The 20746-nt window shown below is 36.9% G+C and overlaps 1 protein-coding gene across 1 annotated transcript in view; it reads left to right on the top strand.

Moving 5' to 3' along the window:
• LOC150108407 (reelin-like) overlaps positions 1-20746 on the top strand; it is a 920570-nt gene that overhangs the window by 743302 nt on the left and 156522 nt on the right. The window contains exon 49 of the mRNA XM_090390755.1: positions 11624-11954. Coding sequence (XP_090246881.1) covers positions 11624-11954 — 331 coding nt within the window. The remainder of the gene's footprint in view (positions 1-11623; positions 11955-20746) is intronic.

Consider the following 20746-nt stretch of genomic DNA (forward strand, 5'->3'; position numbering starts at 1 on the left):
TTATCCTTCCGAAGTCGTTCTTCCTTTTACTTGGCACATAGCGGAAGAACTCTTTGGGATTACCCTTGATCTCATTGGCTAAGGTTTTCTCATAATCTGATTTAGCATTTCTTACTATGCTGGTAACCTTCCTAGCTTGAGCCTTGTACTGCTCATGGTTGTACTGATCACATTTCTCCTTGTACATTCTCCATAACATTTTCTTTTTTTGCAGATCAAGCTTGATACTACTGCTCATCCATCTAATGCCTGCCTTGTTTGTCTTCCTGACCATGGGGACACAATCTGATATTGCTTTTCTCAGATACCTGCTGATTTTATCCCATGCACTGCTAACATCTTTCCCCTGCAATATGTTCTGCCATGGGATGGCTGCAAGCTCACTCCGAAGCTTGTTATAATTACCTAATCTGTAGTTCCATATATACCCCTTCTTAACAGAAAAATTCACAGATTTTGCAACCTCCCAAGTCAATACCACATGATCGCTTTCACCAATTGGAGGTAACGAGGACACCTTACTTATGCATATATCCTCTGAACCAATAACGAGGTCCAACACTCTCACACCACATGTCCCTTCAGTTATGTACTGTTTCAAGTAATTATCTTGTAGAAGATGTATGAACTCCATTTCCTTTTTGCTACGTGATATTTCCTCCTTCCAATTGATATCATCATAATTAAAATCCCCCATAATAATCACTAAACCTGCACTCATTGCACTAATTTGCTGATGCATGAATTCAATATCCCCCCCCTGTACCCCTTGGCCTATAGCAGCATCCAACTGTATATTTGATTGCATTGGTCACTATTTCACACCAGACTGCCTCAAATGAACTCTCATTCACATGTCTATCATCTTGATATACTACTTTCTTTGGCTGCAACACATCAGCTATCATCAACAGTACTCCTCCCCTGTTCTATCTTCTCTATCCTCCCTGAAAAATCCAGTGACCACATCTTCTGCTGACAGCCAAGTTTTACTAATGCCTACAACTTTTAGTGAGATTGCACTGACTAATGCCAAAAATTCTTCTATCTTATTTCAAATGCTTCTTGCATTGGTATACAAAAACTGCAGATTCCCTCTAGTTCTTGTACCGGCTTTAGAACTGATATGCAAGTCACTAATTTCAGTATTCCCATGCCTATTTTTATCCCCTCTCTTCTGCAATTTATTCTGCGAATAAGGGTCAATAAATATACAATCACTGCTAACGTTTCTCTCTCTTATACTCAATCTTTTCAATATTAATTTCCCTGTCCAATTACTTCAACTTGTTCAGAAAACAGTAACTTCTTCAATCGCTTATGTCCTTCCATGTTCAGATGCAGCCCATCTCTAGCATACAACTGTCTTTTTTCCCTCAAACACACTCCAGACCTCTTTTTTTTTGCACATTCTTGCAATCATATCATTCATTATCATCGCTCATCTACGTAACTCGTAATTGTCAAAACAAGGCAGCACACACACACACACACACTATCCTCCCATTAACACTTTTCCTCTTCACAATATCTAACAATGTTCTTAAATCTTTTGCTATCCAATTTATACCACCACTCAGGTCATTTGTACCCACCAATGGGTATGTAACTATCATCTTGTCTGCATCATGCCCTTTCTTTATTGCTAAAGCTGCTCTTTCTATTGTCCCACCAGCCAAGCACTCCTCAGGCATACCACTCTCCATACCCTTAATCATAGAATCACCATATACTTACCACTCTTAACTTCATTCAAGTCCACACAAGCGTCACTCGTGGACTCATTTTCTACGCTATTCAACATGACTCTCTGTTATATCCCCTTTATTGTTAGTTTTATCTTTAATATCTTTAATTGCCTTTACTTTCTTTGACTTTATCATTAAATTTTTGTATCTCTTTTTCTCAGACTTCGGTTGCCGACAAATTTGTATAGATTAAAGACTGCGCCAGCCGGCAACTAAATTCTGGTACACTATCTAAAATACTTAAAGAAAATTGTAGGGATCAAGATATATGCAGTCACGGTCCCTATTCTCATATCACTATTGGTTTCCCCTTTAAATGCAAGGTACGAGATTTTCCAAACGGTAATTCAAATCCGCAGAAGATATGACAAACTCAATTGATTATGTAAAAAGAAACACATTTATTATTTCACAAAGACAAGTATACATGTTATTTAAATTCTTAACCTTAAAAGAGTCTGGGTTCTCCTTACTTAATTAAACACATTTAAACTTCTGCATTATGATCTCTTACTGGGCATAAATTCCTCACTTCTGTACATATATCTATCCTCAGACTCTCACAATTAAGTTATCTGATAATATCATACATGAAACATTACATACAAACACTAGACAATTCAATAAATCTGACATGTAATTCTCTAGGACAATGGTACTTATTTCTACTTAATTCTCTCCCCCAAAGTATCTGTTAACATTCAATTACTTTCTGAACATATGACATTACTTTTCTTAAATCACTTAAACAGTTCGGAGCTCGGCCTCCTGTTCGGCTGGAGCCTAATATGTTTTCTTCTTAACAGTAGACACAAGTGTCCAAATTGCAGACTATTCTTGTGGCACAGCACGTAAATGGCGTGTGTTCTTAACTTCTGTTTCTTTACTCCACAGATACTTTAATCCTACATTAATATAAGAAAATCTTCGCTTATCGTTCTTGCTTTGACTAGGTATTCTGATCTGTTCACTGTACCTCCTCTGATGGCAGGCTCTGTTCCTTTGTTCTACACGAACCAAAAGCACTCATACACAGATCTGTACGCTGACGTGGATTTCATCAGTGGCTCTTTCTCCTAATGTGTTTGAACACATTGTAGTTGCAGCTTTGACCGATGTAACATGCATAGCCAGGGGAGATTCTTGTACACGTGGCGGCAAGCTCTACATAGCTCTCCTACGGGAAACTAGGTGCTGACGAACCTCGGAGACGAGACACCAGAGATCGGAGATAAGAGAGCGATTTGAACTCCTGCCGAAACTTTTATACTCCAGAACAGCTCCCTCACTCGGCGGTGTCATCATGCATACGGCGGCAGCCGATTGGACGCCGTGGCTACGAACTGTCTTTACATGCTTTAATGCTCGTACTTAGCTTATACATATCTATTTGATAATACTACATGACTTTCTACTTTAATTCATTCACAATTATTATCTCAACAAACATATGGGCTATCTTGACACTGTTTAGAATTTACACATCTGGTTATTTACATTTTCTTGGGACATTATTTGGTACATTTTCCCTTCAGGAAGCATAAGCATGTCCTTATCCCTTCCTTCTGAGGTAACGTAATGTTGGGTGGGAAAAAGGGATGACTCATCGCTTTTTCCGACACAACACTCTCCCAGTTTCATTACTTTTACTTACCCCCCCCCCCACTCTCACGACATCTCGTTTCTTCTAGACCTCTTGTGGTTTTATTTTGTTGATTCCCAATCACTCCCATAATATTTATTACTGCATCATTCACCAAAGACTCACCCATACATAATCCTGTTCTAGTTATTTCAGCTAAAGTAATCTCTATAGTCCTATAGATGGGTAGACAGACAAGCTATACTCTGCAAGGATCAGCATGAGTTTACTAAAGGAAGTCAGCAATTTGTTCATGAAAGGCTGTTGCATAAACTGGAGAATATGGGATTGGAATATAAACTCTTGGCTTGGATCAGTGGATGGAAGGAAGAAGGAATATATGATAGTTCCATTGTACGAGGGTGCAAAAACTGATGTGTCTAACTACCGACCTGTCAGTATCTCTGGTGTGGTAGTGAAGATTTTAGAGAAATTGGTAAGAACTTGCATATAGAGAGACAAGCTATACTCTGCAAGGATCAGCATGAGTTTACTAAAGGAAGTCAGCAATTTGTTCATGAAAGGCTGTTGCATAAACTGGAGAATATGGGATTGGAATATAAACTCTTGGTTTGGATCAGTGGATGGTTGACAGACAGATATCAAAAAGTGGTATATGATGGGTGTGAATCTGCCAGATTTAATGTGACTAGTTGTTTACCTCAGGATTCAGTCCTTGGACCATTGTTGTTCAGTCTATACATTAATGACATTAGGAAGGATCGAACAGGAGATGTGCAATTGTTTGCTGATGATGCAAAGATAGGCATGGTAAACAGGGAGGATGCTGCTGATATCCAACACTAACAATATGATTTGAAAAGGCTGGAAATTTGGCCAAAAGAAAATGGCAATCAGTTTAATGTTAGTAAGTGTAAAGTTATGCACTTTGGCATGATGAATTTCCAGCAGCATATTATATTAGCAGGGTTATGCTACGTGTTCTTGGTGTAATGAAGAATAGAATAGGAATTTGAAGTTGAAAGGTCACATAGCAAAATTTTCAAATACAACTCAGAGGATAATCGTGATATTGAAGTGAACCTTGACATGTAAGGATAAGGAAGTTATTTTGCCTCTTTGTAAGGCCTTGACATAAGTCCCGTCAGTGAATCAAAGAGATTATGCAGCTTGTAATCTCTTCAATTCAGAATACAATAACCTTACACTTTTGCAACATTGAAAGGGTCCATTATCAGTCCATCCATAGCATCACATTTATCATCAGATTTTCTTTGATTATTGTTAATTAATGGACATGGGATATGTTGATAATGATGAGTTGCTTGAAGATTACAAAAAGTAGGGAGAGGAAGGTGACTCAATTGGCAAAGACATCAAAATTGCAGTATTAGAAAAAATTGGCCAATCAAGCTAAGAAAATCCTTGCAAATTCTTTCGATATGTGGCAAGTAGAAGAAAAAATGACTATGGGAGTATGATGCTAGTTAATGACACTGGCATATTGGTAAGTATGCAAAGGATATAGTTGAAGTATTGAATGATCAGTTTATCTGTGTATTTCATCCTTGTGAAGACAGCATCATGAGAAGCTGAAGTGCAGAAGGTATGTTGGATGAGGGACTGATGGTGAATGAGCAGGAATTATATGAGGAATTAGGTAAACTTGATGTTAATAAAGCAATAGGACTTTACTATATATCAGCACTTGTTGGGAGGTGATGCTCTATGGAATTAATGGCACCTTTGGCACATCTATTTAACATAATTTTTGCAGTAGGGAAAGTCCCAAAGGTGGGAAAAATTGTTCAACTCTATAAAGGTGGGTGGGGGATAAGACTGAGGCTACAAATTATAGGCCAGTATGTGTGTCTAGAGTTGTTTAAGATATTAAAGAATTTAGTGAGGACTAACATTCAGAAAGGGGTTGGTAATAGCAGTATTCTTTATGATGGTCAGCATGGGGCTGATAGGGGAAGGTCATGTTTTAACAAGGTGACAAATTCACTTGATAAAGGAGATGCATAGACCATGGTATGACTGGATTTCTGCCTACCTGTCGTGTGACAGGCAGACTAGTGAGTTGGATAGCCAATTGACTGTCAGATAGGTATCAGTAGGTTATGTATGGAGGAGTGATATCCCAAAAGAGGAAGGTAAAGTACCACAGGGATCTGTTTGGGGATAATTATTGTTTAACTTGTACATTGATTACATTGGGAATTGTAGTTGTGCAGTTGTTTGCCAATCAGGCAAAGTTAGGAAGAACTATGAGAAATAGAGCAGATAGAGTAGGCTTTACAGGAGGATCTGAATAGACTATGTGTGTGTGAACAAATGAGTGGAGCTGTCTGGTTAATGTTGAAAAATGCAAGGTCTTGAAATTTGGTAGGCAAGGTTGGGATGCAGAGTATACCATTAATGGGGAAGAAAATGGAAGATAGAATCTGCAAAAACATTTGACAAGATACCTTATGAAAGGCTATCAGATAAACTGTCAAATGTGGATGGATACTGAGCTGAGGGCTTGGTTAAAAGGATAGCTTATAGATAAGTTGAATGATTTGTTGTAGCTATACTAGCTACAACCAATATATTAGCTATCCGTTGTATCAGTGGTTATTTTGAAGGAGGTAGAAGAGATGAGAGATCTGAGAGTGATGATGGACACAGACTTGAAGTTTAGGCAGTCATATTGCTATAATTGTAAGAACATCACGACTGATTATGGCAGTAATGAAGAGGACATTGACATGCAGAAGCAAAGAGATTGTGGTTCCATTGTATAAGGCTTTGATCAGATCATCACATATAGAACAGCTGTATGCAGATTTGGTCACCCGGTTTTCAGGGGATGAGAATGTATTGGAGCTGGTCCAAAGAATGTTTACTATGGAAGGTATAAACAGGGGAATGAGAAGCAGGTTCTTTGCATGGAGAGTGATTGATGAGTGGAATACATTGCCTACAAGTGTTGTGAGTATAGAAACTGGGAATGGGTTTAAAGGCATGGTTTGATGATCTTTTTTGCATGAGAGCATACCTCCTGTGATGAGTACTTTGACTTCATGGAGATCAAATGTTAATTATAATAATATTCACCTCAGATCATCCCAAATCACATTAACTCTGTATTTGGAATTGTCTATTACACAGATTCAAAATAATCTCCCTCCAGCTCTACACAATGTTTAAATCTGTCATACAGGTGTTCAAAGGCACAGTGGAAATCCTGAATGGGGACCTCCTTCAGTATCTGGATCACATGGAGTTGGATGTCCTTAATGTTGCTGAAGAACTCTCCTTTTCAGGCACACTTCATCTTTTGGAAGAGCAAAAAAGTCTGCAAGAGCCAAATCTGGTGAATGGAGGGAGAGGGGATTGATCACACAGATCAACTTCGAAGTCAGAAACTGCTTGACAGGCAGCACACAGTGCGCAGGTGCAACAGAAACCAATGTGGTTGTTGTGGAACAGTTCTTTTCTGACACGTCGCGAGTGGGTGTACAGACATTGCATTACTCCTAAATAATACTGACCATTCACTGTCGTGCCCTCAGGAACAACAAAAACAATGACAGTTGTCTTGACACATGATTTTTGCAACCTGACTTTCTTCTTCCTGGGAGAAGATGTTCCATGCTCTGCTGTTTCGTTTCCAGATCAAACTGAAAGCACCAACTTTCATCACTGGTGGCATTTCTTTGCAACACATCACGATCTTGATCAACTACATGGATGAAATTTTGATAAAATGCAACCTGGTGCTTTCTCTGTTCGTGTGTTGTCAGTGTGTGCAGCACAAACCTTGAACAAATCTTCCTCTTGTGCAAATCTCTGTCTAATATTAATCTGGCCATTTCCTTACTGACACCAAGCTGTTCAATGTATAGCCAAGTGGTTATTTGCCTGTCATGGGCAACAATTTCCCTAGCTTTCACCACATTTTCATTTGTTCTTGCAGAAACTGGCCATCCACAGCATGGTTCATTCTCCATGGACTCCCTCCCCTCTTTAAACATTGAAAACCAGCAGCTAAGACAGTACACAGTAAGACAATCATCATCATAAACTTTTTTTTAGGTCTTGGTACACTTCTATAGCAGTTTTTCCTAATTTAAGTAGATTTTATGAGAGTTCTTTGCTCCATGACATAATTTCTGATATGCCCTACTCACACGCTCCTACTTCAATGGTTACCACATTAAAACTGCTGTGTCACCCAACTCGAAAGTTGCACCCGCAATTGCAATACACTCTAGCAGTCAGAACTATAAAACGTTTGCTACTTTTATTCAAAGGGCTGTACTGTAAAAAAATCAATCTCATTACTTAACAGTTGCATTGTGTATGCTTTCATGCCTAATCTCACAGTTTTGATTGCTTGAACTGTAATTACAACCAATCATTCAACTTATCTATCAGCTATCCTTTTAACCAAGTCCTCAGCTCAGTATTCATCCACATTTGTCAGTTTATCTGATAGTCTTTCATAAGGTATCTTGTCAAATGCTTTTGCAGATTCTAACAGTATTGTATGTAACCATTTCCCTTATCCAACTGTCAGTTTATCATACAAAGTAAGTAAATTACAAGACCATTCCTTTATAATGACATGCACATCTCATCAAGATCTTAACCATTGACTGATCTGTAATTCTGCTCTATCTTGCATCCTCCCTTATGCAATAATCTTATTTTATCCCATTCCCTTACCTTGAAATCCTGCCAATATTTTCTTAAATTAAGTAGCTTAGTTCTGGATATTGGTAATTCTCTTGCACATTCTCTTTAACATACAGAACCCATCTAATACTCATGTCATATTCACATTGAGATTTTGCGATATCCTGTTCATCTATGATAAGTCTTCATAATTCATGTATGTCTGAAAATAATGATACTAATAATATCCCTATCTCATGAAACACTGCATTATCTCCACCTGGATGATATATCCTGCCAAAATTACCTAGTAATTCACTCCCTTTTTCCTCTACTACTATCACTTTCCTACTATTTACATTCATTCCATAATCATTCTTCCTTTTATGTACCATCTAGCACTACATGTGATTTCCTCTCATAATCCAATTTTCTCTCCCTTACCATGCATTTTCGGTCCTCTACCCTGTGTTGTACTTATCATTTAAGTTTCTGTTTATATTTTTTTCATGTAGTTCTGCTGAATGATGTTACTCATCAATTTAGCTGCTACCTGATTTATCCTTCTCACTCTGAGAATATTATTATTACATGACACTTCCAGGGAGTCCAAGGACTCATTGCAGGAGGGCAGTCTGCTCTGCTTCACTAAATACATCTCACCCTCTGCACTACTATGACACATCTACCACCCATCATCACCAACAACAACAGTACTTTTGTCTGTAAATTCCTTGTGTTTTGAAGGCCAATTTTTCTGTATGTGGGGTGAAAAACCAGAGTTTCCAGGAGAAAAAAAACCTGCTACCTCTGTATAAGATTGGCTAATTCACTGCAATTGAAAAAGCCAATAAAAAGATTCCTCTCATCATAATGAGAATCAAACCATGTCTTTTCCAGTTGAAGGGCTCAATGTTTCGCTGTTCTTCCAATTGTACTACAGAGGCACCAGAATATAGTTTGATATTTTTCCTTTCTGCCCAGTCATTTTACATATATACCTTCTTAACTCAAAAATTCCACATATGTGGCCAAAACAGGTTTCTCTGCTGTCAGCCACAAAGCGGCCACCTCAGTGGTAGGCACATCTTCTTTCCTCCAGTCATTTCATATCCTTATAGTTAAAATCTCTCATGATGATATTCTTGCCCTGTGATTCAGCTAATTTGCCAGTGCATTTCATTTTCATCTTTCTCCTCAGGTCCAGGCATATAACAATGCTTATATTTGTCCTTTTCTCTCTTTATGACACTGATAGACTTAAATATACACGGATGCAGGATCTTTATGAAAACTTTTGAATGCAACTCTTTTCTCATCAACAGTCTACTCTTTCTCTCTCTCTCTCTCTCTCTCTCTCTCTGCTTTGTGATCCGTATGACCATATTCTCATCTATCAACCAGATCTTGCTAATACCTCTCATCTTCAGGCAAGAAAGGTGACCAGCATGGCAAAAGGCAAAATCAGATTAAGAGAATCAGGAGTTCTTTGTTATGTGGCAAATAAGAGGAAGAATGACCATGGAAAATTAACCTTAATGAGTGATTATGGTAATGAGGTGAGAGAAGCAAATAAAATAGTTGAGTTACTGAGTGACCACTTTGCAGAATCTCAATGTAAATACAGCTGTGGGATTAGATGGGATATCAGCTCGGGTTTTGCGGGGACGTGCAGGGGAACTGGTGATCTCTGACTAGGCTCTTTAATTTAAGTCTTGTAGACTAGTCGAGTTCCAAGGGAGTGGAAAGAGGGCAAAATAATTCCCTTGCATAAGGGAATTTCTAAGAATGTAGCAGCAAATTATAGACTAGTCAGCATCTCAGGTATGGTGATAAAAGTACTGGAAAAATTGGTCAAAAAAAGAGAATTCAATAATAGGTGGATAGAAGATATGATACTGCATGAGGGGCAACATGATTTTGTGAAGGGTATGTCATGCCTTAGTAATTTACTAACTTTTATAATAGAGTAACAACTGAGTTGGATAAAGGAAATGGCTACATGATGATCCTGCTGGATTTTGCAAAGGCATTTGACAGCATGCCACATTGTTATGCAAATTAGAACAAATGGGGATAGATAGGACACTAGTTACATAGATAAGAGAGTGACTGCTTGACAGATATCAAAAAGTGTTATTATTATTATTATTATTACATGAAAGCTCCAAGGAGTCCAAAGACTCATTGGGAGAGGACACCTACTCTACAGCTCTCCGTCTCCACCACTAAATTCACCAACTACAGCAAACCGCAACCATCATCATCATAGAGGGGCAGAATCAATTTAAAAACAGGTGACTAGTGGCATGCTGCAAAGTTCAGTGCTGGGATCACTGCTGTTTAATTTGTACATAAATGATATAGGAAATAATCTGAAAAGAAATATTCAGTTGTTTGCTGATGATGCAAAATTATATAGAGTAATAGTTAATCAAAGTGATGTGGAACTTGCAGGATGATTTAAATAGGCCAGTATGGGCAAAAGATATTGGATGTTAGTTTAATGTGGAGAAATGTAAAGTTATGCATTTTGGGATAAATAGATTACAAGATGTGTACCACATTAATGAAACTCTATTCCAGAAAAGTAGATGAAGGTAGAGATTTAGGGGTTGTAGTAGACAGAAAATTAAAGTTTAGAGGACATATTGCTAAGGTAGCCCATAAGATTACTTGGCTATTGAAGAACACATTAACAAGTAAAGATAAGCAAGTTGTTATTCCTCTTTATAAGGCCTTGATACATCCACACCTGGATTACTGTGCTCAGATATGGTTTCCTGGGTTTCTTGGGGATGAGAAACGTGGAGAAGATTTAGAGGAGAGTGGTCAAGATGGTGAGTGGTCTTATGTACTGTTTCCTATGAAGATGAGGGTATGTAGATTTTGGAAGGCCATTGATAGGAGACAAAGAGCGGATATAATAGGAACATTTAACTTGCATAAAGGGTTTTATAGGATTGATTCAGGGGAAATGTTTCAACACTTGGATAGAAGGGGGCCAGAACAAGGGGATCATCCCTGGAAGTTGAATAAAGGTGTGGTTAGCAGGGGTGTGAGGACTAGATTTTTTTTTGCTTAGAGAGTTGTGAATGAGTGGAATGGGTTGCCAAAGTCAGTTGTGACTGCTTTGTCTGTGAATGGGTTTAAGAAGAGGTATGATAGATTGTGTGGATAGTGTGGGTCTTCTGGAATGAATCTTCATGAAGATTTCATGAAGGTACCCATACAATAATAATAATAATAATCTTTTGGCCAATTCAAAATGAATAATGCCAAAAAGTATTCTCCTGCATTCGTGATTCTTCTGGCATTAGTAAACAAGCAACAACAACTATAATAATATTAAGCTCCAGGCATACATTTGCATTTACATAACATGTCATCAGATATGATAAATCACTTAAACATCAAACTGATTTATTGCTTAAAAAATGTTAGCAATGAAGTTATGACCATTGTTCCATTGCCTATTTAAAAAATGTTTTTTTGTATTTTTAATTTATTCAGGGATTGGTACTCATTTGTAATTCTTACCTAAACTTTCAAATAATTTATTCTAGATAACTATGTGAAAATAAAATCACTCTTCTTTGCTAATTAGGTATGTTGCAGTTGTACTTCCCTCAAAATTTTGCAAGGAAGGAGTACGGTTAAGATGGTGGCAAGCACATCATGATGGAAGGGCACATAGTGACTGGGCTGTAGATAATGTGTTTATAGGTGGAAGTGTAGTGGCGCAGGATATGTTATTGGATCTTCAAGAGGGCAACTTCTTAACTGAAATGCAGTGGCTTGCTACTGACAATATTAATGAAGAGCAATATTGTAATAGCCAAAATCCTGTTGCTGTGGGATGTGCTACAACTACTGAAAATGCAACTTTAGAAACTATAGATATACATATTAAAGAAGATTATGTACTAGAATTTTCAGTGAGTATATGAGGTGTCATTCTATATTAACCTTATTACAGCATCTTACATTTTATATGTATAATTAAATAATATGATCACTAAATTAGTCTCTGTATTTACTCTGGTAGCTTTTTTAAGTGCCATAAACTGATAGAATTGATTGTAAAGAAGTTCAAACATTTTTAAGAAAGATACACCACTTCTTCTTCTGTTGTCTCTTTCCATCCCTTGCTGGAAAAAGATTCTTTGCAACCTTAGGAATATGTCCTCTAAACTATAATATGTTGTTCAGTTTAAAGTTCAGTGTCACAGTTATTTGAAACCGAACAACATATTTAGAAAAAACGAATAAATTAGTCTCAGACAACAGTATCTATCAACTTGTTAACTATAACCCAACCAACTGAATAAAAAAGAAAATGGAAAAGTTACTTAAATCAGTCGCTTCTTGGCCCGAAGATACAATTAAAAAATTACTTCCACACTATGCTCATTCCCCAAGAATTTACCGTTTACCAAAGATTCACAAACAGAACATACCTGCCCCTCTGAACAATAGTTGAAGGTAAAAACAGCCTCAATTATCATCTAGCCAAGAAACTAGTGTCAACACTCAAGGAGTTGGTAGGTCAATCCCCCTCTTATATTAAAAACACACAACACTTTGCAAACAAAATCAAAGTCATCACACGGGAAAAAAGTGATTTATTAGTTAGTTTTGACATCTCTGCCCTCTTCACAAATGTCATAATCAATGACAATTCTTCTGTTAGAGGACAAATTCCCTCCAGATATCACAAGGCTCTTTGCACATGTACTACGTTCTGGTTATTTTGTGTGGCAAAACACTTTCTACCTACAAAAATGAGATGAGTCTCCTAGATGAGTCTTTGACTCCATGAGGTCTTGTTTAATAATAATAATTTAATAATAAAAAGAAGGCACAACGATGGGCTCAACGTTATCCTCCCCAGTTGCTAACTTTTATATGGAAGCTTTTATTAGAGTTTTACGGAAGCTTAGATTCCTCTCCTTTAAAACACAAGGTCTGGCTTGGATACATTGGCAATGTTTTTGCTATCTAGTCCCATGGCCGCCAGACATTAGACACTTTCCTCAGCCACCTAAACAAATAACACAAACACATACAAGTCACAGTTGAGATTGAAAGGCAGAACATGCTTCCTTTTCTAGATTCACTTGTCACACATCTTCCTTCTGACAATCTTTCCTTCACTGTTTACTAGAAGCTTACACATACTGGTCAATATATACACATAAACTCCTACCACCACCCAACACAAAAACTTGGTGTCATTAATACACTAAAAAATAGAGCTTTGAAGATCTGCTCCAATGAACAAGCACTTAAAGATGAATTAAAAGTTATTAGCAATACCTTCCTAAAAAATGGCTACAGCCAAAATACTACTATCAACAAAATTCTTCACAAGACCTCACCAAAAAACAAAAATAAACTATACTATAATAAAACTGTAACCATTCCATACATTAAAAGGATGTCAGATAAAATAAACAGAATACTACAGAAATACAACCTTAAAGCTACCCTCCTGCAAAATTAAAGAACTTCTCAACTCATCCAAGGATCCACTTCCTCTGCTGGCCCACCCTGGAGTATACTGTATTCATTACACCTGTAATTTGTCCTATATAGGGGAAACAGGAAGCACAATTCCTATCCAAAAAAGGAACATAAATGGCACATTAAATTTAATAAATATGGTAAAGCCAGCCTTTCTGATCATGCCCTGAATACTCTACATAGAATCTACATTAAACATGGTATGAACGTAAATTTAATGAGGCCTGTGAAATTCTTATCAACCACCCTAATCTTAATAATAATGATGGTCTAAAAATCCCAAGAATATGGAAGGCACATATTCTACCGCATAACCTTTCTGCCTAAAAGTCAATTATAGGTAATCCAGGATCTTAACTCTAATCTATATGAAATTGTTCTATGATGTTGTCGTAAATAGAATATAGTTTTGATGTAGTTATTTTATTTTGTCTATTTCTCCCCTTCCCCTTTTTTTTTCTCACTAGAGAGCAGTCCATTAGAATAATCAAATCATTGTCTCTTTGGCATACTATGTGAAATGTAATATAGCTTGTCTCTGTGTGTGTGTGTGTGTGTGTGTGTGTGTGTGTGTGTGTGTGTGTGTGTGTGTGTGTGTGTGTGTGTGTGTGTGTGTGTGTGTGTGTGTACTCCAGATGATGACCTTAATATGAAGGTCGAAACGTCAGGAAATTAAAATAATTATTACTAACATGGTTGTAGTCTCCATAATTTGTTTGAAATGCTTGCTGCACTCTACTGGTCACTTGTTTCCTCCTTGATTTTTCTTCTCCATACTCCATATACCACTTTTTGATATCTGACCAACAGCCACCATCTTATCCATATAACCACTGTCATATCCATCCCCCATGGATATGACAGTGGTTATATGGATAACTCATAGAATACTATACTACATGGCACTCTTTTTGCATAACAGAGTGCCATGTAGTATTCTATCAAATGCCTTTGCAAAATCCAGCAGTATCATCTTATAGCCATTTCCTTTATCCAACTCACCTGTCACTCTGTTATAACATGTGAGAGCGAGAACGGTCAATGAGTTTATGGAGTGGTATGATAGACCTTGTGTTTCCTAGGAAGGACCTGCCATGTTGAGTCTTGATAGACTTGTGTTTCCTAGGAAGGACCTCCCGCAATGAGTCTTTTGACACCTTGGAGGCTAAATAATAATAATAATGTTAGTAAATTACTAACTGATCCTTAACAAAGCCATTGCCCCTCATATAGTATCATGTTCTTATCCACCCATTCTTGAATTCTCTTTTTGAATAATTTTTCCAGTACTTTTACCACTACTCCTGAGATACTGATGGTCTATAATTTGCTACTGCAGTTTTAGAACCTCCCTTATGCAAGGAAATTATTTTGCCCTCTCTTCACTCCCTTAGAACTCTTCCAGAGCTGAGACTTAAATTAAAGACCCTAGTCAAAGGCATTGCCAGTTTCCTTGCACATTCTAACAAAAGACATTTTTTTTTTGCAAAAGACAATTTTTGCTTATGTATGTGAAGATTCTCCTCATCATTGCTGTAATCTGTTATGATGTTATTACAATTTTAGCAGTGTGAGCCCACCATCACTCTCTGGTCTCTCATCTCTTCCACTTCCTTCAAAATTTCCCCATTAATTGTATACTCTGCATCCCAATCTTGCCTACCAAATTTCCAGACCTTCACACTTTGCAACATTAAACTGCTAGACAGGAGGATCTCAATATACCATGTGAGTGGTAATATAAGTTATCCTAATCCTCACAAACCTCTCTAACACCTTATCCACAACCTCATCTACTGCAGCTGAGATTTGGTCTATAATTTGTAGCATCAGTTTTATGCTCTGCTTTGTAAAGTGAAACAGTTTTTCTCACTTTACACTCCTTTGGGATTTGCCTTATTGCACGATTCATATTAAAGAGATGTGCCATGGACAGTATTAATTCCCTGATGCATTCCTTCAAGACACATGGTGATATGTTGTTGAGCCCTGCTGCCTTAATAACATGAGGCTTAACCATTCCTCATATACCTCCTGCTTACTCGCTATCATTCCCTCCTCCTACATATCCTCTACACTCAATCTTCTTATGATGTTACATTCATAAGGATAAAATACCCTATAAACTGCTCATTACATACCTCAACTATATCCTCTACATTAATTACCAATCTACCCAGTAGCTTATCTGTGATTGCATCTGACATACCAGGAAACCCCTATGTATGGTCCTCTGCAAAGACTTAGGACTAGTAAAAGAATTAAAAAATAAAATGTTCAAAAAAGTTAAAAGAGCAAATTTTAAAACTGAATATTTTAAAAAAATGTATTATTGCTTCGAAAGTCAATAATTCAATGAATATTATTATTATTATTATTAACATTTAACTTCCATGGAGTCAGAGACTCATCATGGGAAGAGCACACTATTGTACACAATGCTGATCCAACTGTGCATTAAACGGATTCAATATGTCTAAATTAACAACACACTCAGGCAATGCATTCCATTCACCAACCACTCTCAAGCAAAGAACCTGTTCCTCACTCCTCTGCTCACACCCTCCTTATATAGTTTCCATGGCCTCTTGTTCTATCCCCCCCCCTTCCATTCTATGAAAAATCTCTTCCATGTCAACCTGATAACAACCCTTGACTAGGTTATATGTCTCAATCATATATTTCAATCAAAAATTTGTATAGAAATTTTGCCAACACTGCACAAAGATTTTATTGCCTTTTTGGAACTATATCAAAATACTACCAGCAGGATGGATAGCAGCATATAGCAAGAAACCTTACAATTTCATAGACAAAATTCCTGCCTGTAGCCTTCAGCATCATCTACACATGTACATGTGCTATGTGTTCCGTACTGTATGTATGCTCAAGGGTTTATACACACCACAACAGTGCAAGCCATAAAATTTGTGAAACTAATAATTTTATTTGTTGAATATTTATATGCAGTGTTCAGTAATATTTTTGGAAAATTTATCAGGAGTACAATACAATTAGTCAGTCAGTTCACATAAGAATTGTATTCTTGTTGCAGTTAATACAGTTGAAAAATTTTGGTGTTTTGAGCCTTTACAGTAGCTAGATATTTACATACTGTTTTTATATACATAGTAATTTCAAGTTTTTACGGTATTGTATTGTTATTTGAAATATTTTTACTTTATCTCAATATTTATGTTTATTCTAGTTAACATTATTATTATCCATATTATAATATGAAGAGAAAACCCATCTGGTGCATGAAAAGCAAAGAATATTAAGAGAGAACAAACTGTTAAATAATACAGAGACTTCATGTCAAAATCTGTACACCATCCATCAACTTTCAGTTTATCTTCAGATTTGCAACCAACAACTGATGCTCTTGTTCTGAGATATGGACAGAAGCAGAGAACACTCACCAGCTATTCCTTAGTAAGGGATCCAATTTACATTAGTGCCAAGTGCCCCCCCCCCCCAAATGTCTCATTACTTAACATCATCTCCTCATAACAAATGTAGATCTTTATTATTATTATTACACAACACCTCCAGGGAGTCCAAAGACTCATCGACGGAGGACACCTACTCTAAAACTCTCCATCTCCACTACTCCACCGATGCCATCTACCGCTGACCACCACTAGTGTTTTCACAGACAATCGCAAACATCCATGCCCACAGTGGGATTTGAACCTGCAACATTTTGGCTGGAGAGCCGATACACTAACCACTTGGCCAACCAGGCTGGCAAAATTTTTGGTAGCGGTGGGATAACCGTTCTTTCTTCTACTTGCCACATATCATAGGATTTTCTTTGGCTTCAGTTGCTAATTTCTGGTCATACTGCACTTTTGCTGTCTTTACCAATTGAGTCACCTTCCTGGCCTGCCTGCTGTTTGCACTCTTCATGCCACTGGTTATTTCAACATTCATTTGTGTTGTTTCCACAAAGTTTTTCTTTTTCAAGATTTTATTCTTAATTCCTTCATTCATCCATTTTACTCTTACCTTTAGCCTTTTTTACTCTTGAAACACTCAGGCATTGCTACTATTACATAGTTCTCAATCAATATCCAAGCAGTATTTGTCTCCTTTTTGCTTGACTCCTCTTTCCGTACTATAAGCTCCCGGTTGTCTCTCAAGCTTTTCATAATCACCAGCTCTGTAGTTCTACATATATTCCTTCTTCACAAAAGTTCTTATATGATTGGCTGCAACCCATGATCACCTCTTGGTCACTCTCACCAGCTGAGGGAAGATTAGACACTCCATTCACAATCACATTCTCAAGATTTAATCAGATCTGAAATTCTCAATCAATAGCTGTTCTAATTAATAATTCATTCTCCTTATTCCTTGATGTTATCTTTTCATTCCAATCAATATTGCCATAATTAAAACCACCCATAATGATTTTCCTTCTCTTGCTCACTAAGCCAAATTGCCTATATATTCCGTCTTCATTCCCCAACCTATAGTAACACCCAACTAAATATTTTATCCTCTCAACCTCACACATACTGCTTCAAAGCTACTACATAATATACTCTTGTATATCAACCTTGTTTAGAAATAATTCTCTCCCTCCCTTCTTGTCCTTCTTATCCTCATGAAAAATATCATATCCTTCCATCTCTATTCCCATCTGGATATCATTCTCATCCAACCATGTTTCACTTATTCCAACTATGTTCGTACGAATAAACTCAATGCAACAATTTCAACTCCCTTATTTCGATACTCTTGATATTCATAAATATGCATAGCAGTTCATCTCTTGGTCTATAACCAGTCCTACCCATACGACTCCTCGTCTGTGACTATTGCACACCTGCTCCTTTCTGCTTACCTTTATCCTTTGTCCTATGGACATCTCCTAAGACTCGTCTACTCTCTATGCATCCCAGGTTATCTTTCCTATGCTGACCATCCCAATACATACATTCATTACTGCTTCCAGAATCTACTCTCCTTATAGTGTCTCCCCAAAACCTTCCTGGCTCACCCTGTTTCCCTGTCCAACTTACATTCCTATTTTCACATTCTCATCTCTCACACTACTCTCATCTCCATTTGCAAACACTTTGGTCTCACCTGATCCACTCTACTCTCCACTGATACCTTACATCACTCATTACACTTCTTCTAGCAAAAAGTCTCTCCACTTGATTCATGTGAAATCCATTTAAATGTAATCCATCTCTTTTATACAATTCTATTCATCCCTCAAATGCATTCCACACTCAACAAACTGCAATGCTTTAGTTCTCTAAACTGTATTCCTACAAAAAAATGTGCACATGAATGGCAGTGAGAAAATGATTGAAGATACGAAAATGGAGTTAGTGAAAATGAAACAAGAAATGAAGTGTATTCAAAGTGAAATGAGGAAAATTATAGATTTGCATGGAAGAGTGAGGAAGAATGGAATGAAAGATGGCCATGTGAAAGTGGTAACAATTGATTCAAGAGTTGCTCTGTTTGGCAATTCAATTATTAGAGGTGTGCGATAAATAAGTATGTTCAAATTAAATCTGTCTCTCACAGGTTTTTTTAGTCCCCTAGTGGACTAAATTGGGTTGTCTTGGTCGTTAGGCTGACAGTCTTAAAATATATGTTTCTCAAATTTGGAGCAGTCTCATGCACCCAGATTTATTGAGATTTGGAACAGCTTTCAGAGCTGAGGCAGATTCGATGAATAGTCTTTCATACTTGTATTTGCTGCAGTGTAATACAGTGGCCTTCTTCCAGCATATCCTGTGGTGGGTGTCCAAAACATGATTAGCAAGTCCTTGCTCAGTGTGCACATATCATTATGTGCACATAGAGCACATAATGATATGTGCTCTGTGTGCATATATCATTATTTTTTGTGATCCCTGATGATGGCAAATGTGACATTGCTGAAATAGAGGAAGGTGTTGATTAAAGTTTTTTATAATTAATATTCTAGTATATGTCATTTCCTGAAAAATTAAAAGCTGAATAGCAATATCACTTATATTATATTTTTGCATTTATTTCTGTTGAAGGCTCCAATAATTGTTGTGGTTTCATGTGATTCCTAAAATTAAACAGGATATACTAATGCTCCATGAAGGAGATACTTTTCAACTCATAAACATTGCATCACATTCACATTAATAGCACAGGTGTGCAGTCACAAATATGGACACCTTTCAGCCCTTTGAATAAATGTACAAATGGTGCAGTAGGTCAAATTCTTAGCGTTGCAATGGTATTAAACCACTCAGAAGGCAAGGCAGAGTGTGCACTCAGGCAACAGCACCCAAACATCAGTGGCCATGATGATTATTGTGTCAACCAATCCAATTGAATGTTGTCATTTGTCATGAAGTACTGTTTTTGTTTTCTGAGTTTCATCTGTTTTGCGTGCATGAAGTGTGAACTGTCATGTTTATGACACCGATATAGACAAGTAATTTTCTATAAATAATTTATAACTTTTTTTGCCCATATTTACAATTGGAAATAGTGTTGACGATCTACTGAATGTCATGTTTTCTTCTGGAGCTTTCGCAAATTGTATGACTGATCATAGTCGAAGGAGTTTAGAACCTGTATATAAATAAGTAAATAAAACGAGTTATTTCAGCCTTCCTTAGTTCAATCCAGAAAAATTAATAATTTCCCAAGTGATTACTTTTTTTCTGATTTCTGCATATTATATGGCTGTAATTAAAAATTGTATCAAAATTTAAATTATCCATGTCACTCAAGTATTTACCAATGATAATCTAATCTCACCACAAAGCTTAAATCCTTCATGCTTCTCACATAAACGATGCATGTGAAGCATAGCTATTGTCCATTTGAACCTTATGCTTTCCATAATTAAAATTATATTAATTGATAAATTAATGTATTCAAAGTTATCCTACAATTAATTGCATTGGACCAATTAAGATGAATTCTTAAAATTTTCTTACATCAATAAACATGCAATCATACAGTCAAATTGATGTGAATTTTGTAGCGTGGATTGCATAAGCCACACGATAGCACAACCAACCTAAATGAGCATGTGACACCACTGGTGTGCATATATATAGTGAAATGAGTTGAATGACTTAAACCGAGAGTTAGATAAAAGGGGGTTTAATAGTAAAACACGACTAGTTTTGGCTTATAACAGCCTTCATAAGGTGACATTATAAAAGAAAAAACACTAAACACTGAA

The sequence above is a fragment of the Typopeltis vanoorti genome, chromosome 3, assembly GCF_054136105.1.
Source record: "Typopeltis vanoorti isolate ZY-2024b chromosome 3, IOZ_Tvanoo_1.0, whole genome shotgun sequence".
Classification (NCBI taxonomy): domain Eukaryota; kingdom Metazoa; phylum Arthropoda; class Arachnida; order Uropygi; family Thelyphonidae; genus Typopeltis; species Typopeltis vanoorti.